At 57.3% G+C, this 18,934-nt stretch overlaps 1 protein-coding gene across 1 annotated transcript in view; it reads left to right on the top strand.

The window, feature by feature from the left end:
* Nucleotides 1-17,960, top strand: part of ADPRHL1 (ADP-ribosylhydrolase like 1) — a 23,697-nt gene extending 5,737 nt beyond the window's left edge. Inside the window, 2 exon segments of the mRNA XM_017861828.1 lie at nucleotides 12,827-17,015; nucleotides 17,017-17,960. Coding sequence (XP_017717317.1) covers nucleotides 12,827-17,015; nucleotides 17,017-17,343 — 4,516 coding nt within the window. The 3' untranslated portion in view covers nucleotides 17,344-17,960.
* The last annotated feature ends 974 nt before the right edge of the window (nucleotides 17,961-18,934 follow it).

Here is an 18,934-nt window from a genome sequence, read left to right on the forward strand (position 1 = left end):
GGGGTAGGCGGGTCCGGGGGTAGGCGGGTCCTGGGGGTAGGGGTGTCCTGGCGGTAGGAGTGTCGGGGGGGGTAGGGGTGTCCCAGGGGTAGGGGTGTCCCGGGGATAGGGGTGTCCCGGGGATAGGGGTACACTGCTTTTTTCCTGGAGATGCCCCGTTCGTTTTGTGGGAAGTGTAGTCCATGCTGCTGGAGGAATCTGTGGCCTTCTATGCTGGGCGGGCCGCAGCAGTGGGGCTCTGTGCTGAGCTTCCGAATAACCGGACTAACCGAGCTGCTACTGGCGCTTTAAGTCAGAAGAACCAGAGAGACAGGCACATCGGGGCGATGGGCCTCACATCACACACATCCATGCCGCGTGGTCCCAGGACCGTGGGTGTGGGGATATTAACCGAGAATTACCTTTCAGGAAAAGAAACCCAGTTAAGGTAAGTCAGAACTGTTGCTAGCATAAGTAACACAGTAGTAGTACCTGTGTAGCCAGCTTTTCGGAAAGTGGCCTTCCCTTTCCACCTGCTGTGTGGAAGGAAAGGCCAGCTCACATGAGCAGGGCATGGCTGGATTCAAACGGGGTGGACTCCGTCTCCATCCGCAAATTAAACCCCTCCGTGAGAATCAGAAAGTGAGTCTATTTAGAAACTGATTCTAGATTAGAACACACAAATGCAAAACCTACAAGCATCGTAAACAAAAGGCAGCAGTGCCTTGCTTCACTTTCCTGTTACAGAGAGACCCAAAAGTTGAAAAGAAAAAGCCACAGAAAGCACTGAGGGGACACTGAGGGAGACACTGAGGGGACACTGAGGGGGCACTGAGGGGAGGGACACTGAGGGGGCACCAAGCCAACTCTGCTGTTTAAAATGGCACCGGCGGGTTTCATTGTTGTTATAAAAGTGACGTGTGCACAAGTTTGGGAATCCAAATGCGTTAACAGCAGCGTGTGGGGAAAGCAGCTTCCAGCCACCCAGATAACAAGGCCACGGTGGCCTAAGTGTCCTCCCAGGAGCCTCCCACACACACACACCCTGGCTGTGCGCCTGTACGTGAGACACCCCTGCATTTGCGTGCTGTGCCACACACACGATTTCTTTCCCCAAACAGGAAGCATCGTATATGTCATGGTTTGCTTTTGGCGCTTTTCATTAAACTAGGTTTTAAAATATTTTTCTGTATCACCATACATAGACCAATCTCCGCCTTTTTAACTGCTGCCTAGTATTCCATGGTACTGCTGTGCCATAATTCAAATACCCCGTGGATGTGGCCCTCAGTGGTTTCTGTCGCGTGAGTGGCATTTGCAAACACCTGCTCTTATGGCGACTTCCAGTGTTGCTCCCCAGCTCTTCTGAAAAGGAGTTAATCTCTCCCTACAGCGCAGTGATGCCTCATTTCATTCTAGGATGCATTTTGTATTTCATTTTCTGAAATTGTGGTGCATCCTATATTTTATGGTGTCCATAGTTTAAATGATGGAGTTTTTATTTTTGTTTCTCCAAGACATTCTTATGAAATAAGGTGTGGCCAAGTGTAGTGGCCCAGGCCTATAATCCCAGCACTTTGGGAGGCCAAGGCGGGAGGATCACTCGAACTCAGGAGTTTGAGACCAGCCTGGGCAACATGGCAAAACCCTGTCTCTACAAAAAAAAAAAAAAAAAAAAAATACAAAAATTAGCTGGATGTGGTGTTGACACCTGTAGTCCCAGCTCCTTGGGAGACTGAGGTGGGAGGATTGCCAGAGCCTGAGAGGTTGAGGTTGCAGTGACTCGAGATCATGTCACTGCACTCTAGCCTGGGTAACACAGTCAGACCCTGAAAAAAAAAAAGAAAAAAGAAAGGGAGGGAGACAGGGAAGAAGGAAGGAAGGAGGGAGGGAGGGAAGGAAGGAGAAAAGGCAGGGAGGGGGGGGGAGGAGGGAGGGAAGGGAGGGAGGGGAAGGGGAGGAAGGGAAGGAGGAAGTGGAAGGGAAGGAAAGAAGAAAGGAAGGAAGGGAGAAAGGGGAAGGGCAAGGGAAGGAAGGAAAGGAGGGAGGAAAGAAGGGAGGGGAAGGNGGGTAACACAGTCAGACCCTGAAAAAAAAAAAGAAAAAAGAAAGGGAGGGAGACAGGGAAGAAGGAAGGAAGGAGGGAGGGAGGGAAGGAAGGAGAAAAGGCATGAAGGCAGGAAGGAAAGGAGGGAGGGAGGGAGGGAGGAAGGAAGGAAGGGAGGGAGGGGAAGGGGAGGAAGGGAAGGAGGAAGTGGAAGGGAAGGAAGGAAGAAAGGAAGGAAGGGAGAAAGGGGAAGGGCAAGGGAAGGAAGGAAAGGAGGGAGGGAGGAAGGGAGGGGAAGGGGAAGAAGGGGAGGAAGGGAGGGAGGAAGAGGAAGGGAAGGAAGGAAGGAAGGAAAGGGAGGGAGGGAGAAAGGGGAAGGGCAAGGGAAGGAAGGAAGGAAAAGAGGACACATTTCACAATCCCTTAGGCCCAGCAAGGTGTGGCTGCCCAGGAGTTCTTCTCTGGGAGCGTCAGTGTTGCACATCCCTATAGATCCACAACTCTTGTGAGACATCAGGCACCAGGAAGGGGCAGGTGGGAGGATGAGCACCTCTCACTCCCAGATGGCAGACAAGGATGCTTCAGAGGCAGGTGGGGCTCAGAATATGCCCGTTCTCAGCCTGAAGCTATCGGCAGACACCTCTCTCTCAGGCCCACGGATGTGAGGTCTGAAGCCAGGACTTGGGATGGAGAGTCCCAATCATGGCTGAGACAGGACATGGGCATCCTCACAAACACGCCACACAGAAGTCACACGCTAGGAACATGTGCCGTGTGGGAATATGAGCATGTCAGTAACACACACGTGTTTAGACTTCAGGCTGATTTAGATGAATCCGTTTTCCCAAACTCTTTGATTAAGAGATTTTGCATTTATATTTAAAATTATTGTCTCCAGAGTTTTCATATCTGAAAGCCACGGCAGAGCTGTCCTTGTCCTGCCTTTCCCACGTTGGAGGGAGCGGATCCAGGGAGGCTCCGTGACTCGAGCAGGCGGGGCAGCCGCTCGGAGCCCCCAGCCCCAGGAAGTGACGAAGCCCAGCCCCATCAGGCCGAGAACCGCGGGCTCCCTAACGAATGTTATTTCTCCTATGTATTCCATGCTCCCCTAGAAGCGGGGCCCTTTTTACTACCCCCATTTTGTAGACAAGGAAACTAAGATTCAGGAGGTCTGAGTATTTCTCCCAGAGCTGTATTTCGTGAGCACAGAACAGCTTTTAAACCCGATGCATCTGAAAATCACACTCAAGCTTTCTCCCCTTCCCCTAATTCCGGGAGACCTCACCACCACCACAGCCGGCAGCAAACCTTGGCGATTGCATAACCTCAGGCCCAAGCTGCCAGGAGCCAGTGCCACCTGTTTTGGCTGTGGGTATAAAAATTAATAGAACATCAGCTGATAAAATTGGTAATACCCAAATTGGTGTTCAATCCAAACATCTGCGCTTGAAAAACTCCATCATTGAAGTTAATTCCAAAGGTTCCATTAGATTGGAAATAACTTTGGAGTCGGAGTGCAGGCACTGCAGCTCCCCTGATTACAATCCCTGGTGTGCAGACGCATTTCTAGTTAACACACAGAAATAAGTTATCAGCTCACTCAGCCCACTGCGGGAAAAGCATTCACATGAGGTCTCAAAGAACAGCCTGAGACCGTCTCGGGATTCATGTGCTGCACCCCAACCAGTGGCTGCTGGTCAGCAAACAAGGGTTTAGACAGACAATGGCAGGGACTGTGTGTGATCTGGGGCAGATAGACAAAGGCGGGGACCGTGCCTGATCTGGGACACTCTGTGTCTGGCACCACGCACATTGTGAATGTTCTGTCTGATGGCCACAGGGGTGGTCCCCAGGGTCTGAACCATCGTGCAGCCCCGTGAGCACGATGCCTTCCCCACCCTCCTTGTGCCCCGAGAAGGGTGATCACCCAGGACCCCCAACTCTGGTTCTCCCTTGGGCAGGACAGGCTGCACGACCTGGGGCCCTGGTGGTGCCGGTGGGGCCCATGACCACCCTGCAGATCCGGGAGACAGCCTTGTCTTGTCCCACCCACCAGAAAGCCGGAGAACACACAGTCCCCAGGGCCCTGCCAGCGGGGTGCTAGTGCACCCCGGGGTTCCTCAAAGCGTCGCCTCTCCTGGGACTGTCTGTGCTGTCAGGGTCCTTGAATGACACCTGTCATGACACAGCTTTGCTGTCTCCCTCTTCTATCTTAACAGTTCATTTTTAAGTTTGTTTCAAACAAAACTAGCCCCGAGAACTCCCATGCCCCTTCGCCCAGCATCAGCAGCTGTTACTGTTTTTTCTCTTGTCTCTCACTGCACCCGCATGAGCATGCGCACACACTCGCACATATGAGCTCGCACGCACAATTGTTTCTGAACCATTTGAGAGTAACCTGCCGACCCTGTATCCTCTCACCGTAAATATTTCAGATGAATTTCCTCAGAAAAGAGCAGGCTCTTCTGTAACCACTGTTTATTCAGAATCGGAATTTAACCTTCGGTAATACTATTATCCAACATAACGGCATTCTGTTGCAATATAATGTACTATATTGTAGTTCTTTTTTTTTTTTTTTTTTTTTGAGACGGAGTCTCCCTCTGTCTCCCGGGCTGGAGTGCAGTGGCCGGATCTCAGCTCACTGCAAGCTCCGCCTCCCGGGTTCACGCCATTCTCCTGCCTCAGCCTTCCGAGTAGCTGGGACTACAGGTGCCGGCCACCGCGCCTGGCTAGTTTTTTGTATTTTTTAGTAGAGACGGGGTTTCACTGGGTTAGCCAGGATGGTCTCGATCTCCTGACCTCGTGATCCGCCCATCTCGGCCTCCCAAAGTGCTGGGATTACAGGCTTGAGCCACCGCGCCCGGCCTATATTGTAGTTCTTATTATGTGTTAGAAATTTTGCCTGCTGTTTCATCGGTTTCCTTTATAATCTATATATTTGTAGCACAAATTCGTCACAGAAGCTCACTAACCCGAGGCCCTGCACGTCGCACAGGTACTGAGGGGCCCAAGGCAGTTGCTGTCATTGGGCAGCAGGCAAGCGTCCCTGGAACCCTCTGCTGACTTACTCATGTCTCAGGCCGGGAAGAGCGTCCAGCGCTTACGGCCTCAGTCAGCCTGGGATGGACAGTGGTCCCATTATCAGTCACAGCCAGCCAACTAGACACCCCTTCGCTGGTCACTGCCGGTTGACCAGACGCCCCTTTGTAGGTCCCAGCTAAGTCACTCACATATAAGGTCTTACATAGGTCACAAAACATGTTCAGGTCAAGGCCTTAGGGTATCCTGGCCCAAAAGGCCACACCCATCGTTAGCCAGATTTATTTCCAGGAAATACAGATACTCAGTTCTCCAGCTGGTTCATTAGCACAGTCTGAACTATTCCCTACCTAGTTACCAAAAATCAACAGGGAGCAGTCAGCAAACACTTGTTCTCGGCTTTCCTAGATGGACAGTGACCGCTGCAATGATGCACAGAAGCTGCTGGGGAGGGGCGTGGCNTACTCATGTCTCAGGCCGGGAAGAGCGTCCAGCGCTTACGGCCTCAGTCAGCCTGGGATGGACAGTGGTCCCATTATCAGTCACAGCCAGCCAACTAGACACCCCTTCGCTGGTCACTGCCGGTTGACCAGACGCCCCTTTGTAGGTCCCAGCTAAGTCACTCACATATAAGGTCTTACATAGGTCACAAAACATGTTCAGGTCAAGGCCTTAGGGTATCCTGGCCCAAAAGGCCACACCCATCGTTAGCCAGATTTATTTCCAGGAAATACAGATACTCAGTTCTCCAGCTGGTTCATTAGCACAGTCTGAACTATTCCCTACCTAGTTACCAAAATCAACAGGGAGCAGTCAGCAAACACTTGTTCTCGGCTTTCCTAGATGGACAGTGACCGCTGCAATGATGCACAGAAGCTGCTGGGGAGGGGCGTGGCCAGATCAGCTCCACCTCGCCTGAGGGCCGCTGTCAGCCACCCCGCAGGATCCCGGCCGGCCCCGGCCTTCCAGGATTTTTAGAAAGTACTCATGCCTTGGGGTTAGGTTTTCTTTTTCATAAGTCTAATATTGGATTCTTTAGTAATCTCTTCTCAGCCTTTAGGCTAAGATCAAGTTTAGATTTATTTGTAAAATGTTAGGAGGCTCAACTTAAAGGGATCTGTATTATTTAAAAAAAATCCCAAAAAAAAAAAAACTACTAAGGAGGCAAACTTTCTTCTCTTTTTTTTTTTTTTTTTGAGATGGAGTCTCGCTCTGTTGCCCAGGCTGGAGTGCAGTGGCGCGATCTCGGCTCACTGCAACCTCTGCTTCCGGGGTTCAAGCGATTCTCCTGCCTTAGCCTCCCAAGTAGCTGGGATTACAGGTGCCCACCAGAGGCTGGGACTGAGCTGCAGAGGGGACAGAAGCCAGGAGCTGAGCCACAGAAGGCAGGGAGGCTGGGCTGAGCCGCAGAGGGCAGGGAGACCGGGGGTGAGCCACAGAGGGCAGGGAGACCGGGGGCGAGCCGCAGAGGGCAGGGAGGCTGGGCTGAGCCCCAGAGGGCAGGGAGGCTGGGCTGAGCCGCAGAGGGCAGGGAGACCGGGGGTGAGCCGCAGAGGGCAGGGAGGCTGGGGGCAGAGGGCAGGGAGGGTGGGGGCCAAGCTGCCAAGGGAAGGAAGGGTGAGTGGCCCCAGGCTCATCCGCAGAGGGGCAGGAAATGGTAGTGCAGGCCTCTGGTGTGGATGGAGGCCCAGGACGTGTTTTCTTTTTTTTTTTGAGACGGAGTCTCTCTCTGTCGCCCAGGCTGGAGTGCAGTGGCCGGATCTCAGCTCACTGCAAGCTCCGCCTCCCGGGTTCACGCCATTCTCCTGCCTCAGCCTCCCGAGTAGCTGGGACTACAGGCACCCGCCACCTCGCCCGGCTAGTTTTTTGTATTTTTTTTTCTAGTAGAGACGGGGTTTCACCGTGTTAGCCAGGATGGTCTCGATCTCCTGACCTCGTGATCCGCCCGTCTCGGCCTCCCAAAGTGCTGGGATTACAGGCTTGAGCCACCGCGCCCGGCCCCAGGACATGTTTTCTAAGCACTGTTGGCTGAAGGCATCCAAATGTCGGTCAGAAGCATGTGGGGGCTGGTGCGGGGATGTGTGTGACATGGCTGAGGCTGGTCCGTGTTCTGAGCAGGCTCCTGGCACAGCTGGACAGTCGTAGGCCCCACAGGAAACCGGCCCTGCCCTTCTCTCGGAGGAAACCACGGCCGAGGGTGTTCCTGCAGGGCCAGGCTCAGGTGAGCCCAGCACAGCCACTGACCAGGCAGAACAGTGACCTCCAGGCCCTGCTGTCCAGAACCCCAGCAAAGAACCTGCCGTAGGGTGCTGCTGTCCATGTCAAGGTGGGCCCAGGTGTGTCGCTTCCGCTGTGATGGACTCTAGTCTCACTGTATTTTCAAACGACCTCTCTGGCTGGCCAGAGCCACCGACAACTAAATTAGGAAAGCCGGGCACCCTGCTGTTTATATTGGCCCCTGGGAGGAAGACATTCCATTCCCTGTGGGTTCTGCAGCTCATCCAAGTGCTGGGGGGACTCCGAGGGAGGCCTGGTCTCGCCCCGCACTGCTGGGCGGGCAGTGGTCACACAGGGCAGCCCAGACTCAGCCAGCGCAGCTCTGACCAGGGGCCTTTGCAGGCGGCTTTGAGGGGCAGGGCAGATGGCCTAAGGGGCAGCACTGGCTCTGGCACGTGAGAACGCGTTCACTCAGCAGCACCGTGGAAGAGGGCGGGGCCACCTTCGCAGCAAGCGAAGCCCCCGATCGCAGCACGCCTCAGGAGATGGCAGAGCCTTGTACGGGAGTCACCGAAAGTCCTGGGCCCCCCTCTCAGTTCATGACTTGGGGGCGCTCCTGGCGTCCATGCGGTTCCCCTTTGTGGGGACACCGAGGTCTGTGCGGGTCACCATGGGGCTCCCAGAGCTGGGCCTCTGGGAAAGGCTCCCTGAGGTGGGGGCATCTGAGCCGGGTTGTGAAGGATGAGCAGGAGCTCGTCAGGGAGGCAGTGAGGCTGTTCCAGGCTGAAGGGCACAGCGAGGTTGGGTGTGGAGTGGGCAAGTGGGGTGGAGGCTGGAGCTGGCAGGAAAGGGCGTGGTGAGGAGGGAAAGGGGGTTGCGTAGTGAGTGAACCCAGCCTCCGAGGGGCACTGCCAGCAGTGGGTGAACCGATTCTCTGTGGAGCGCTGTTCGCCACCCACGGGTCTGCTGCCAGCCTGCCCAGCTGTGCCCAGCACTGCTGTAGGCTCAGTAAAGTAGAGATCAGAACCAACACAGGTCCTGCCCATGGAGGGGCTCTGCTCTAGTGGGGAGCTGGGCAAAAACAGAGGTGACTTGTTTAAAAATGCACTCAGATCTTAGAAAATTATAGTGCTGTGACAGTAGTCACCCGGGACATGCCAGCAGCAGCAGCCGTGGGCCGTGGACTCCTGGAATCCCCCGGCCAATGAAGCCCAGAGCGCAGAACATGCTGAGCTGGGGGACTGCTCATGCAGACCCCGGAAGAAGGAACCACCCGCAGGTTCAAGGAACCCAAAGACAGCAGCACCTCTGAGGCTACCTCAAGGGGCGGGGACCAGCGAGGGTGAGCGCAATAGTGGGCAGTGGGCGCAGGACCTTGTGATGAGAAGGGGCAGCCCGGGGGGATGGCAGGACAGCAGGGAGCAGGGTAGTGGCCAGGCCAGACCCAGGGAGGAACTTGGTTAATGATGATTGCAAAACACAAAGGCTCTGTGAAGGGGGCTGTGGAATCCCCTCTCGCTCCCGCCCAAGGGTGTCGTCCTGAACTGCGGATGCCTCCAACAGCCACAGGTCTATGGCTGAGGCCACCTCAGGGAGGTGAGACTCACCCCAAAGGGGACTTTCTAGCTCTGGCCGAACCCCTAATCCTCAGCCAACAAACCAGAAGAGCATCCTGATCTCTGAGTGTAAACGTGTTCCAGACAATCACACTGCGGGGTGAATGCCACTGTGACAGCTGAAGAACGGGATGGGGTGGCCGAGTCCGTCCTCCACACCCACCTCTGCTTGCCGGCCAGGTCCTGATGACACCCTGACCTCATAAGCGGTCACAGACTCAGATGTGCCGTGGAGCTAAACTGGATTTTGAGTCACTGTGACTCTTAAGGAGGATGTGAGGCAAGTCCAACCTACGAGGGTCCCACTGACACGGCCGCACCACCCAGGACAGGCGCTCGGCCTCAACAGGGGCTCCGAGTGTGGGGAGTGGTCCGGTCCCCAAGCTGCCCACCACCTGAGGTCAGGGCAATGGGAGTTTAGAAGTCAGCATGGAGCTCCATTACTCTCTGCTTCCAAACTTGCCTCCCATCAAGGCAGGAGGATGAGCTGGTTTAATTCCAGCTCTGTTTTTCATCTTTCTATTTGGATCGTGGGGCTCAGAAGCCATCAGCGAGGGGTGTGGGAAGGGGCAGATGGACGTCACACGTGGCTGAGCCAGGTGGCCTTTATTCAGATGATCAGAATGTCCCCACCGCAAGCAGTCAGCATGGCTGGTTCAGTCATCCGAATGACTCACCTGCAAAGTCATTAAGACGACTGAAACGCCCAGCCAGCGGGGACAAAACGTATGACAGGCTCTGTGGACAACGGCCTAAGAAGTTCAGCCTCGGGTGAAAGGAGCGCAGCCATCCACGGGCGGCCCAGTCACAGCAGAGGGGACGTGCCCGGAGACGCCTGGCGGAAGGCAGGTAGGGCCGCTGACCCTGTGATGGCAAGGGGTACAGCCTTCAGAGGGAGCACGATGCCCCCAGGCTGGTCCCCCAACCCCAAGGTCGGCCTGCTCCTCTGTCCTCCCCGTCCCCACGGCGCAGTTGAGAGTGTGCCTGTCCACCCTGGCTTCAGCAGGGTGTGGGCGGCCCTGGCTGGGGCAGTTCTGGGGCTGCCGTGGATCACTTTACCAGCCATGGGGACACAGCGGCTCCTTCCTGGGTGGGCTCTGATGACTCAGAACAAGGGCGTGCCTGGCAGCAGGACGCACAGCTGCTCCTTGGATTAGTTTATTTTTACAGTCGTCCCAGCTTGCAGCACACTGTGGCCTTGCAGCAGATTCTGAGTTTAGTTTTTGTGTAAGTGTCTCATCCTCGCCTGGTTTGGAAGGAGTGCCGTCTGCCTCAGTGGTTCCGAGTGGGGTCCCCTGACCAGTAGCCTCAGAATCACCAGGGACTCGTTAAAATGCAGATTCCCAGGCCCCACCCCAGACCGTGGATCACAGGCGTTGGTGGTGTGGCCCCGAAATCCGGATCTCAGCAAGGCCTCTTGATCCACTGATGCCCACTGGAGTCTGGGGGAGAACAGCACGCTCTCTCCGCATGAACTCACTGAACAGGGCAAGGGAGGCGTCTTGGAGAGGTGGAAGAAACGGAGTCCTGTGTTCCATCTGTGGCCCGGCCACTCCTCCGTGTGGGTTCGTCCTGGCCCTGGGCCATCACATGCCCACGGCAACACAGCCACGGGGTCGGCCACGTACGTGGTCGTGTGGTCAGCCGCTGTCGCCTCCCCCATCAGGGCTGCCTGGCAACAGCTTTTAACAAGGAAATCTGTCCATGGCTTCAAAACCAGAGAGCTCTCTCTTTTGGAAAAACACAGACAAACCCAAAAGAGAAGTATGTTCACACATTTCCTTCCAGTCTGTTTTCAGCCTGTGCAGTTTCTTTCTTTCTTTTTTTTTTTTTTTTTTTTTTTTGAGATGTAGTCTCGCTCTGTCGCCCAGGCTGGAGTGCAGTGGTGCGATCTCGGCTCACTGAAAGCTCTGCCTCCTGGGTTCACGCCATTCTCCTGCCTCAGTATCCCGAGTACCTAGGACTATAGGCACCCGCCACCTCGCCCGGCTAATTTTTTGTCTTTTTAGTAGAGACGGGGCTTCACCATGTTAGCCAGGATGGTCTCCATCTCCTGACCTCGTGATCCACCCGCCTCACCTCCTAAAGTGCTGGGATTACAGGCGTGAGCCACCGCGCCCGGCCTCAGCTTCTTGAAAACAATCGGGTTAGAGTGAGCTTTCCACTTGGTGCCACGTCACCAGCCGGTCTGGCTGCTGACTCTTCTCCCACAAACGTGGACATGCCGTTGTGCAGCCGCCTGGAGTTTGACATTGAGGATGCTCTAGATTTTTCAACATTATAAACGGCACCGTGAAGGCGGCTTTTCCTGTAATTCTTGAGTCTTTGTTCCTCGTCCCTGATGATTTCCTTAGAATGAATGACTAACAGGTGTGACAGCTAAGATTCTGGGTGCATCTACACAAAATTACCACCTGTGGAGGTCAGAGGCGGCCCCCCCCCTGCCACAGATGGGGAGACCTTCCAGCTTCGCTCCTCTGTTCACAGCTGCTCGGGAGCAGAACTTACCCTGGACCCAGGCTCAGAAAACACCCTCAAATCACAAAGACCCTCTCTCTCCAAGCTGGACCCACTTGGTCCCGTCTCCTTGAAAGCTGGGCTGGTAGGAAGGAATCCCTGGTGGACCTGCAGAAAAACATCTCACTGGGAAAGGGCAGCAGCCCCCAGCCTCAGGGGCTCCTCTGAGCCATTTTAAAAGGGGCTCCCGAGACCCAGCCAAGTGATGCCAGCCCTCCTCCCTCCTCTCTGCAATCCCCTCCTCCCTTCCTCTCTGCAGCCCCTCCTCCCCTCCTCTCTGCAGCCCCTCCTCCCATCCTTTCTGTACCCCCCATCTTTCGTCCTTCCTCGCTCTGCCGGTCCTCTCCATACACTCGTACTGCAGGGGCCCCCCCCTTGTCCGCTCTCTCTGCAATGGCCCCCTCGACTACCCTGATCTCACACTGCAGCGCCCCGTACCTCCCCTCCTTCTCTGCAGCCCTTCACCCACTCCTGGGGCGCACTGCCCACTGCGGCTGGGTTCCTGCCCAGCGAGCTTGTGCAGGAAATTCTTTTCTTTCTCTCTCCCCCACCCCCAGCCTGCAGCGATTTGCAACTCCCTTACAGCCAAGTCTCTGCTGTAGGGCCACCCAAGTCCCCTGAACCCATGGCAGAATTTATGCTGTTAATTTCATCTTTCGTACTTAACAGTAGAGACCTACACAGGCCACACAGAGAGTAGACACTTCTTTATACTTGCTGTTTCACCTACTGTACAAGCAAAATATGTTAAATTTTTTTAATATGTTGCATATGCAAAGTGGTTTTCCTTTTTTTTTTTTTTTTTTTTTCTTTTTTGAGACGGAGTCTCGCTCTGTCGCCCAGGCTGGAGTGCAGTGGCCGGATCTCAGCTCACTGCAAGCTCCGCCTCCCGGGTTTACGCCATTCTCCTGCCTCAGCCTCCCGAGTAGCTGGGACTACAGGCGCCCGCCACCTCGCCCGGCTAGTTTTTTGTATTTTTTTAGTAGAGACGGGGTTTCACCGTGTTAGCCAGGATGGTCTCGATCTCCTGACCTCGTGATCCGCCCGTCTCGGCCTCCCAAAGTGCTGGGATTACAGGCTTGAGCCACCACGCCCGGCCGTGGTTTTCCAAATGTTTTCACAAAACTGTTCAACGTCAACTCCTCCGTGCCCTCAGGAGGAGCATGGGTCAGAAGTTCCTGCCATTTAACAGGAAACAGTGACCCAGAAAAGCTTTGGCATCCCTGACACCCCCGAATTAACAGCAGGGACAGCCCAGAAGCCACAGCTCCTGGCTCCTAATCTCTCTCTCTCCCTACCACGCTTTCGAGGCCCCTGAGAACGTGGGATTGCCCCATGATCAATGTTCTAGAGTCACCTTCCAAAAAACATGATGACGAAATAAGTGACGATTCCTTCTTTTCTGCAGCTGGAAGAGCAGAAAGACCTGCAGTGACATCATGTCTGTGGACGCCCAAGCCCTGAAGAAGAAGGTGGGCAAGCTGGCCTGTGACCCGGCCGCCCACTCCATCCTCAGCAGCTTGCTGCTGTACGTCACGGGCCGCGCAGACCGGCCCTCGGCGACAGAGGCCGGGGAGAGCAGGCCCAGCCACCAGCCCCAGACCCAGGAGGCCACCCAGAGGCCCACGCGCTTCCAGCTCCTGCAGGCCAAGTTCCTGGGCACTGGCCGGGAGCGCTACCTCAAGAAGACCCGGGAGGTGGGCCGGCTGATCTCCAAGGACAAGCAGGGGCCGGGTGGGGGCCTCGTGGGCGCCACCATCAACAAGCTCCTGGAGAAGACCAAGGAGCCGGCCCCAAAGCCCTGCCCCAGCGAGAAGCCCCACTGGGGCCACCCGGCCGGGAAAAGCACCGTGAAAAACATCCTGAAGATGTTCTTGGCCGCCGAGGAGAAGGAGGCGAAGGAGAAAGAAGCGCGCGAGAAGCCCGCTGCAGAGCGGCCCAAAGTCGCCCGGGGCCTCTTGCCAAAGATCATGGGCAAGAGCTCAGTGCTGTCCAAGCTGCGGGAGAAGTTCGAGCAGAACAGCTGCCTGTGCTCGGAGGCCGGTGCGCTGAGGGTGCACACGCAGGAGCGGAAGAAGAGGAACCTGCAGAGGAAGAAGATGCATCGGCCGGAGGTGTGCGTGCTGCACACGGCCACCATGGCCAGCACCTGCGTCAAGACGCCCCTTGCCCGCTTTCTGGCCTGCACAGCTGAGCCCCTGCCAGCCCTCAGCATCGCCACCATCGTCTGTGGCCCCAGGAGCTGGCTGTCCCACTGCACCAAAATCAGCCACTCGGAGGTGAGGCGTCTGCCCAGAGGAGAAGCCAGCGTGCTCCCCAGTGCCAGGGAGACGGAGCCCAGTGGAAATAAAGCAGCGGGAAAGGGCCCCCTGGAGGGAGAGCCCCAAAGACAGCCAAGGCCCTCGAAGCCCGTGACACCCCAGGTGATGGCTCGGAGGGACGGCCAGGCTGTCCCCTTGCTGGCCCCCTTTTGTGCTCCCTGTACAGGCGAAGTCCTCCCTGGCCTTGTGCCTGCATCGTCCCCACTGGGATCGGCCAGCCCGTGGGGCACCAGATCAGCCACAGGTGACGGGACGGCAGACCCCACGGCAGAGAGCACTGCAGGAGGCGTCCAGGAGGTGAGGGGAGCCAGACTCACGTGGTCTCCTGGGCCCCCGGGTGAGAGTGCAGGGGAAGGCCCTGAAATCACCATGACTGTTTGCAGTTCAGAGGACGAACGGGAAGGAGCAGGCTTCCCAGACCCAGGGAGAGACCCCCTCTTTGCCACCCAAAAGTATTTCCCAGAACAGAAGGTGCCAGGCCACATCCCACCCCTGAACACTCCATCAGTCCAGGCTGCTCGGAGAACACAGCCTGGCACAGAGCCCCCACGGATAACTGTCCAAATCCCAGTTGTCCACGAAATGCCAGCCCCTCCCACCATGCTGCAAAATACAGCAAGTTGTGAAAACAAACGTTCTCGTATTTTTGGAGGAGGGAATGTAGTTGAAAATGCACACACAGAATTTCCCACCGTGACTGAGAACAGAAAGGGTCACCAAGCCCCCGTGGAACTGAGCAAGCTTTCAGGGACCCAGGTGGGACTCGGCGTCTCTTCGCCGCAAGGGCCAGGGGCAGTTTGGGATCCGGCAGCAGCAAGAGGGACTGCGGGTGCTGACCACAGTGTCCCAGAGAGAGTCTTGACACAGAGACTCCAGACAGAGAAGGAAATCAAAGGCAGCTTTGAGAATTCACACGGTCCCAGGAATCCTGACGATATTTCAGGAGGGAGGACCTCTGAGCTCAGAGATGAGAAGCATCCGTTGCCAGAATCTAATGAAATATCAACGCAGAGCAAGGGCTCCGCAACAAGTTATCCTGCAGCCTCACAAAACCTTCTGAGGGGAAACACCAGCCATGCCTCCAGCAGCCAGCAAGTGCTATCCCCGACCGGGAGAAATCCAACAGGTGCTCCCACGTCGCTGGCGGCACCATCCAAGGGGCATATGGGGCCTGAGGGTGTCACCGCAATGGGCACGACCGTGCCCGACGTGCTGGAGGAATGCAGAAGGCCACTGCTAACAGAGTCCGCTCAGCCCCTGAAGGCTGCCGAGGAAATCACCAGCCATGAGTTTCGCGAGAACCCACTGTCCTCATTAAATGAACGACCCAAACCAGGTGTGAAAGCCTGTGGGGCGACAGCAGCTGCAGGGAGCGTTGTGAGCCATGCCACGCCTGCACCAGTGCCAGGCAGCACCCAGAGCTCTGGAGACCACAGAGTGGGAGAGCCAGAGACGCTGGGCCAGGAGGGAAGCAGAGCCTTGTCCAAAAGCCATCCCAGAGGAGAGGCTCTCCCTCAAGACCCCCACAGCCACAGCCTCCTGGCCCCCGGGGGATCCTCGGAGCCCAAGAGTAGAGCAGCAGGGAGGAGCCTCCTGAGAGGTGTGGCCCTCGCCCGGCACCCAGAGGACGCTGCGGCCCTTGCCCGGCACCCAGAGGCACCCCGATTACACACTTCAAACACGTCGGCAGCCAGCAGACATACGGCAGCCATAGGAGGCAGAAAGGATGTGGCTGTGGAAGGAAACCTTTTGGGTTTCAGCACAAAGTCTGGAATTCCTGCTTCTGATCATCCTAGACCACAGGCAAAGAGTGTGGCAGAGTCCCTGAGCTATGGCCCTGGCCTCCCACCGTCGCCTCCTGAGAACCCACGGGCAAAGGGCAGGGAGGGTGTCATGTCTCCCAGTGGGGCAGAGCCTGACCATCTGCTTCCCACGATGCCTCCCATGCAGGCGGACATGGGGTGGGCAGGTGGCACCCACCAGCGGGACCCTCCCCAAGTACAGGCACACCTGCCCCCTACTGCTGGTGACACACAGGCAAAGCTCTGGGCCAGTGTCCCCAAGCCTAGGACCCAAGCAGGTGAATCCCAGGGGCGTCCCCTGACACAGGTGGACCTGGGGAGGCAACCGAGTCACCAGGCGCAGGAGAAGACCCCCCCGCCCGGGGGTGCAGGGAAGAGGGTGGTGCCGTTGGGCCCGAAGGTTATGCTGAACCCAGCAAAAGAGCCTCAGACACAGTGGGCACAAGATCTGGCCGGGGACAAAGGGACGGCCATTGGGGTTGGGGGTGCCTGCCAGCACAGTGACCAAGGTGAGCAGCATCTGCAGGGACCCTGGGAGGAGCAGGAGAGAAGTACAGTGCAGGGGGAGGGCACCAGGGCTGCCAAGAACCCAGCTGTGCCTCCAGGGGACCCCAAGGGGCTGGGAAGCCTGGCGGCCCAGGGACAGGCCCAGAAATGGGCTCAGGGGCAGGCCCAGGGACAGGCCCAGAAACAGGTTCAGAAACTGGCCCAGGGACAGGTTCAGGGACACGCTCAGGAACAAGCCCAGTGGCAGACTCAGATAGAGGCCCAGAGACAGGCACAGGAACAGGCTCAGGGTGGGACCCAGGGACAGGTTCAGGGACAGGCCCAGAAACAGGCCCAGAAATGGGCTCAGGGACACGTTCAGGGACAGGCCCAGAAACAGGTTCAGGAACAGGCTCAGGGACAGGCCCAGTGGCAGACCCAGACAGAGACCCAGAAACGGGCTCAGGAGCAGGCACAGAAAGGGGCTCAGGAATGGGCACGGGAACAGGATCGGGAGCAGACCCAGACAGAGGCTCAGGGACAGGCCCAGTGGCAGACCCAGACAGAGGCCCAGAAACAGGTTCAGGAACAGGCTCAGGGACAGGCCCAGTGGCAGACCCAGACAGAGACCCAGAAACGGGCTCAGGGGCAGGCCCAGAAAGGGGCTCAGCCACCGGCCCAGGAACAGGCTCAGGGCCAGACCCAGATAGAGGCCCAGAAAGGGGCTCAGGAATGGGCACGGGAACAGGGTCCAGAGCAGACCCAGACAGAGGCTCAGGGGCAGGCCCAGAAACGGGCTCAGGGGCAGGCTCGGGAACAGGGTCGGGAACAGGCTTTGATATGTGGGATGGCATCTCAGGCCTGGGAGCAGCCCATTAGTGGCACAGCTGAGGGAGTGGATGCTGCTGGCAGGAGTGGGGTGTCCGGAAGCCCAGCCACCAGGGATGGTGGACAGTCCGGGGGCAGCAGCCTGGGGGAGCCCAGCACCCGGCACCCCACCCCCAGGAAGCCGCCCCCTCAGGGGCAAGAGCGTTGCCACCTCTCCCCTGAGGCTGGGAAAGAGCCCGGCTGAGCCCATGCCCGAGGCTGGCGGCTGCTGGACTCCCCAGGCCCCGGCCCAGAAGGGGCCCCCGGACCACCCCGGGGCTGAGAGGGTCCCGCAGGACACAACGAAGGCGTCGGAGCCTGAGCGTCACAGGAGGTCCACGCGCCTGGCCAAGTACAAAGCCCAGAGCTTCAGTGACCAGAGGGCCTTCGATTTGTCCTTCAGACCAATGAGCGTCAGGGCCAGCAACACGTCTGAGCTCCCGAAGTGAGGCCCGGAGTCCACACCGTGGCTCGCCCAGCGCTGTGACATCTGCCCATCCAGGGCCTTCAGGCATTTTCCTGCCTCCACATGCGTCTTGGAGAATCCCCTACCGAGACGCCTGTTTCCATAATTCTCTCTCCCTTCTTCACAAGCTGACCTTGGGAGGACTGAGCTACACGAGGGTTGCGTCCCTGTCACCCCACAGAGCCACGAGGCCATGGGGATGGGAGGTGCAGGCCTGCGGCCTCACCAGGCCCTCGGGATTATTTGTGCCTTCACCCGAGGGCGCCGGCTCACCCCCGTCTCACATACCCTGCAGTGTGGAGCTCACACCTCCCACAGTGGCACGGTGTGTGCACCCCCTCGACCTGCAGGACACTGGTACTTTGGGACGCCTCCCCAGCTCTCACAGGGCTGCCTCCCACCGCTCCCTGTCCACGCCCCGCCATGCCCTGCTCTGACGTGGCCGTGTAGCACCCACCCTCCATGGGCCCAAAGTGACACACACGGCCCCACCCCGCAGGACTCGAAAGAAAGGACAGAGCTTCAGGTCAGGCGCGGTGGTTCACGCCTGTAATCCCAGCACTTTGGGAGGCCGAGGCGGGTGGATCGCGAGGTCTGGAGATGGAGACCATCCTGGCCAACACGGTGAAACCCCGTCTCTACTAAAAATACAAAAAATTAGCCGGGCATAGTGGCGCCTGTAATCCCAGCTACTCGGGAGGCTGAGGCGTAAACCCGGGGGGCGGAGCTTGCAGTGAGCCGAGATCACGCCACTGCACTCCAGCCTGGGCGAGAGCGAGACTCCATTTCAAAAAAAAAAAAAGAAAGGGCAGAGCTTCCTCCAGCCTCAGACGCCCAGGCGGTGCCAGGTGCTGTGTGGCTGCTGGGCCCTGCGGTGGTCACCAGAGGGTGTGAGGACGCTGGGATGCCAGGCCAGAGCCAGCTCATCTGGAGGAAGAGGCCTCAGGAAATGCTCACGTTAAGTTCTGAGAAAGGGACAGAGCAGAGTCCTGGGAAGCCAGGATCCCAAGGAAGCTTCGTCTGGAAACCGGGTGCCGAGTTCCCTTCCCTGCAGTCCCTGCGGGTGGCGCCGCTGGTGCCGGTGACCTGAGAGCATCGCTGTCTGTCCTCCGTCCTCCCGAACAGCATAGAAGTGTTTCCTGCCCTGGCCCCAGGCGGCCCACGACTCCAGCGTTGTTCAGGTACTGAGATAACGCGTTTCAGGCTGGAATATTTGAATGCTGTCTAGAAGCACAAGAAGAAAATCAAAGCCGCCCTTCGTCACATTGCCTCGAGATGGTTTTTGTTCCTACTCCGGACTGCTTTTTAGGCTCTTCCTCCATGCATCTATTTTAAAGCACTTTCTTCCCCATGATGGGGCCATGCACCTCTGTGTCGCGATCTATTGTCCCAGGCCACTCGGTGGCCTCTGAAACCCTGACCCGTGAGGCCACCCGGCTGCATGAGAGGCCCTGGAGCAGCTGGATTTTCAGCGTGAACCGATGCAGCCTGTCATCCTGTGGGGCCCTGCACCCTCGTTTTTGGTGGTGCCCTCCCTGTGGAAAGTTAATTCCTGCTTTTTGAAGGTGTCTTGG

This window comes from Rhinopithecus bieti, unplaced genomic scaffold (assembly GCF_001698545.2).
Source record: "Rhinopithecus bieti isolate Rb0 unplaced genomic scaffold, ASM169854v2 scaffold_62034, whole genome shotgun sequence".
NCBI classification, from domain to species: domain Eukaryota; kingdom Metazoa; phylum Chordata; class Mammalia; order Primates; family Cercopithecidae; genus Rhinopithecus; species Rhinopithecus bieti.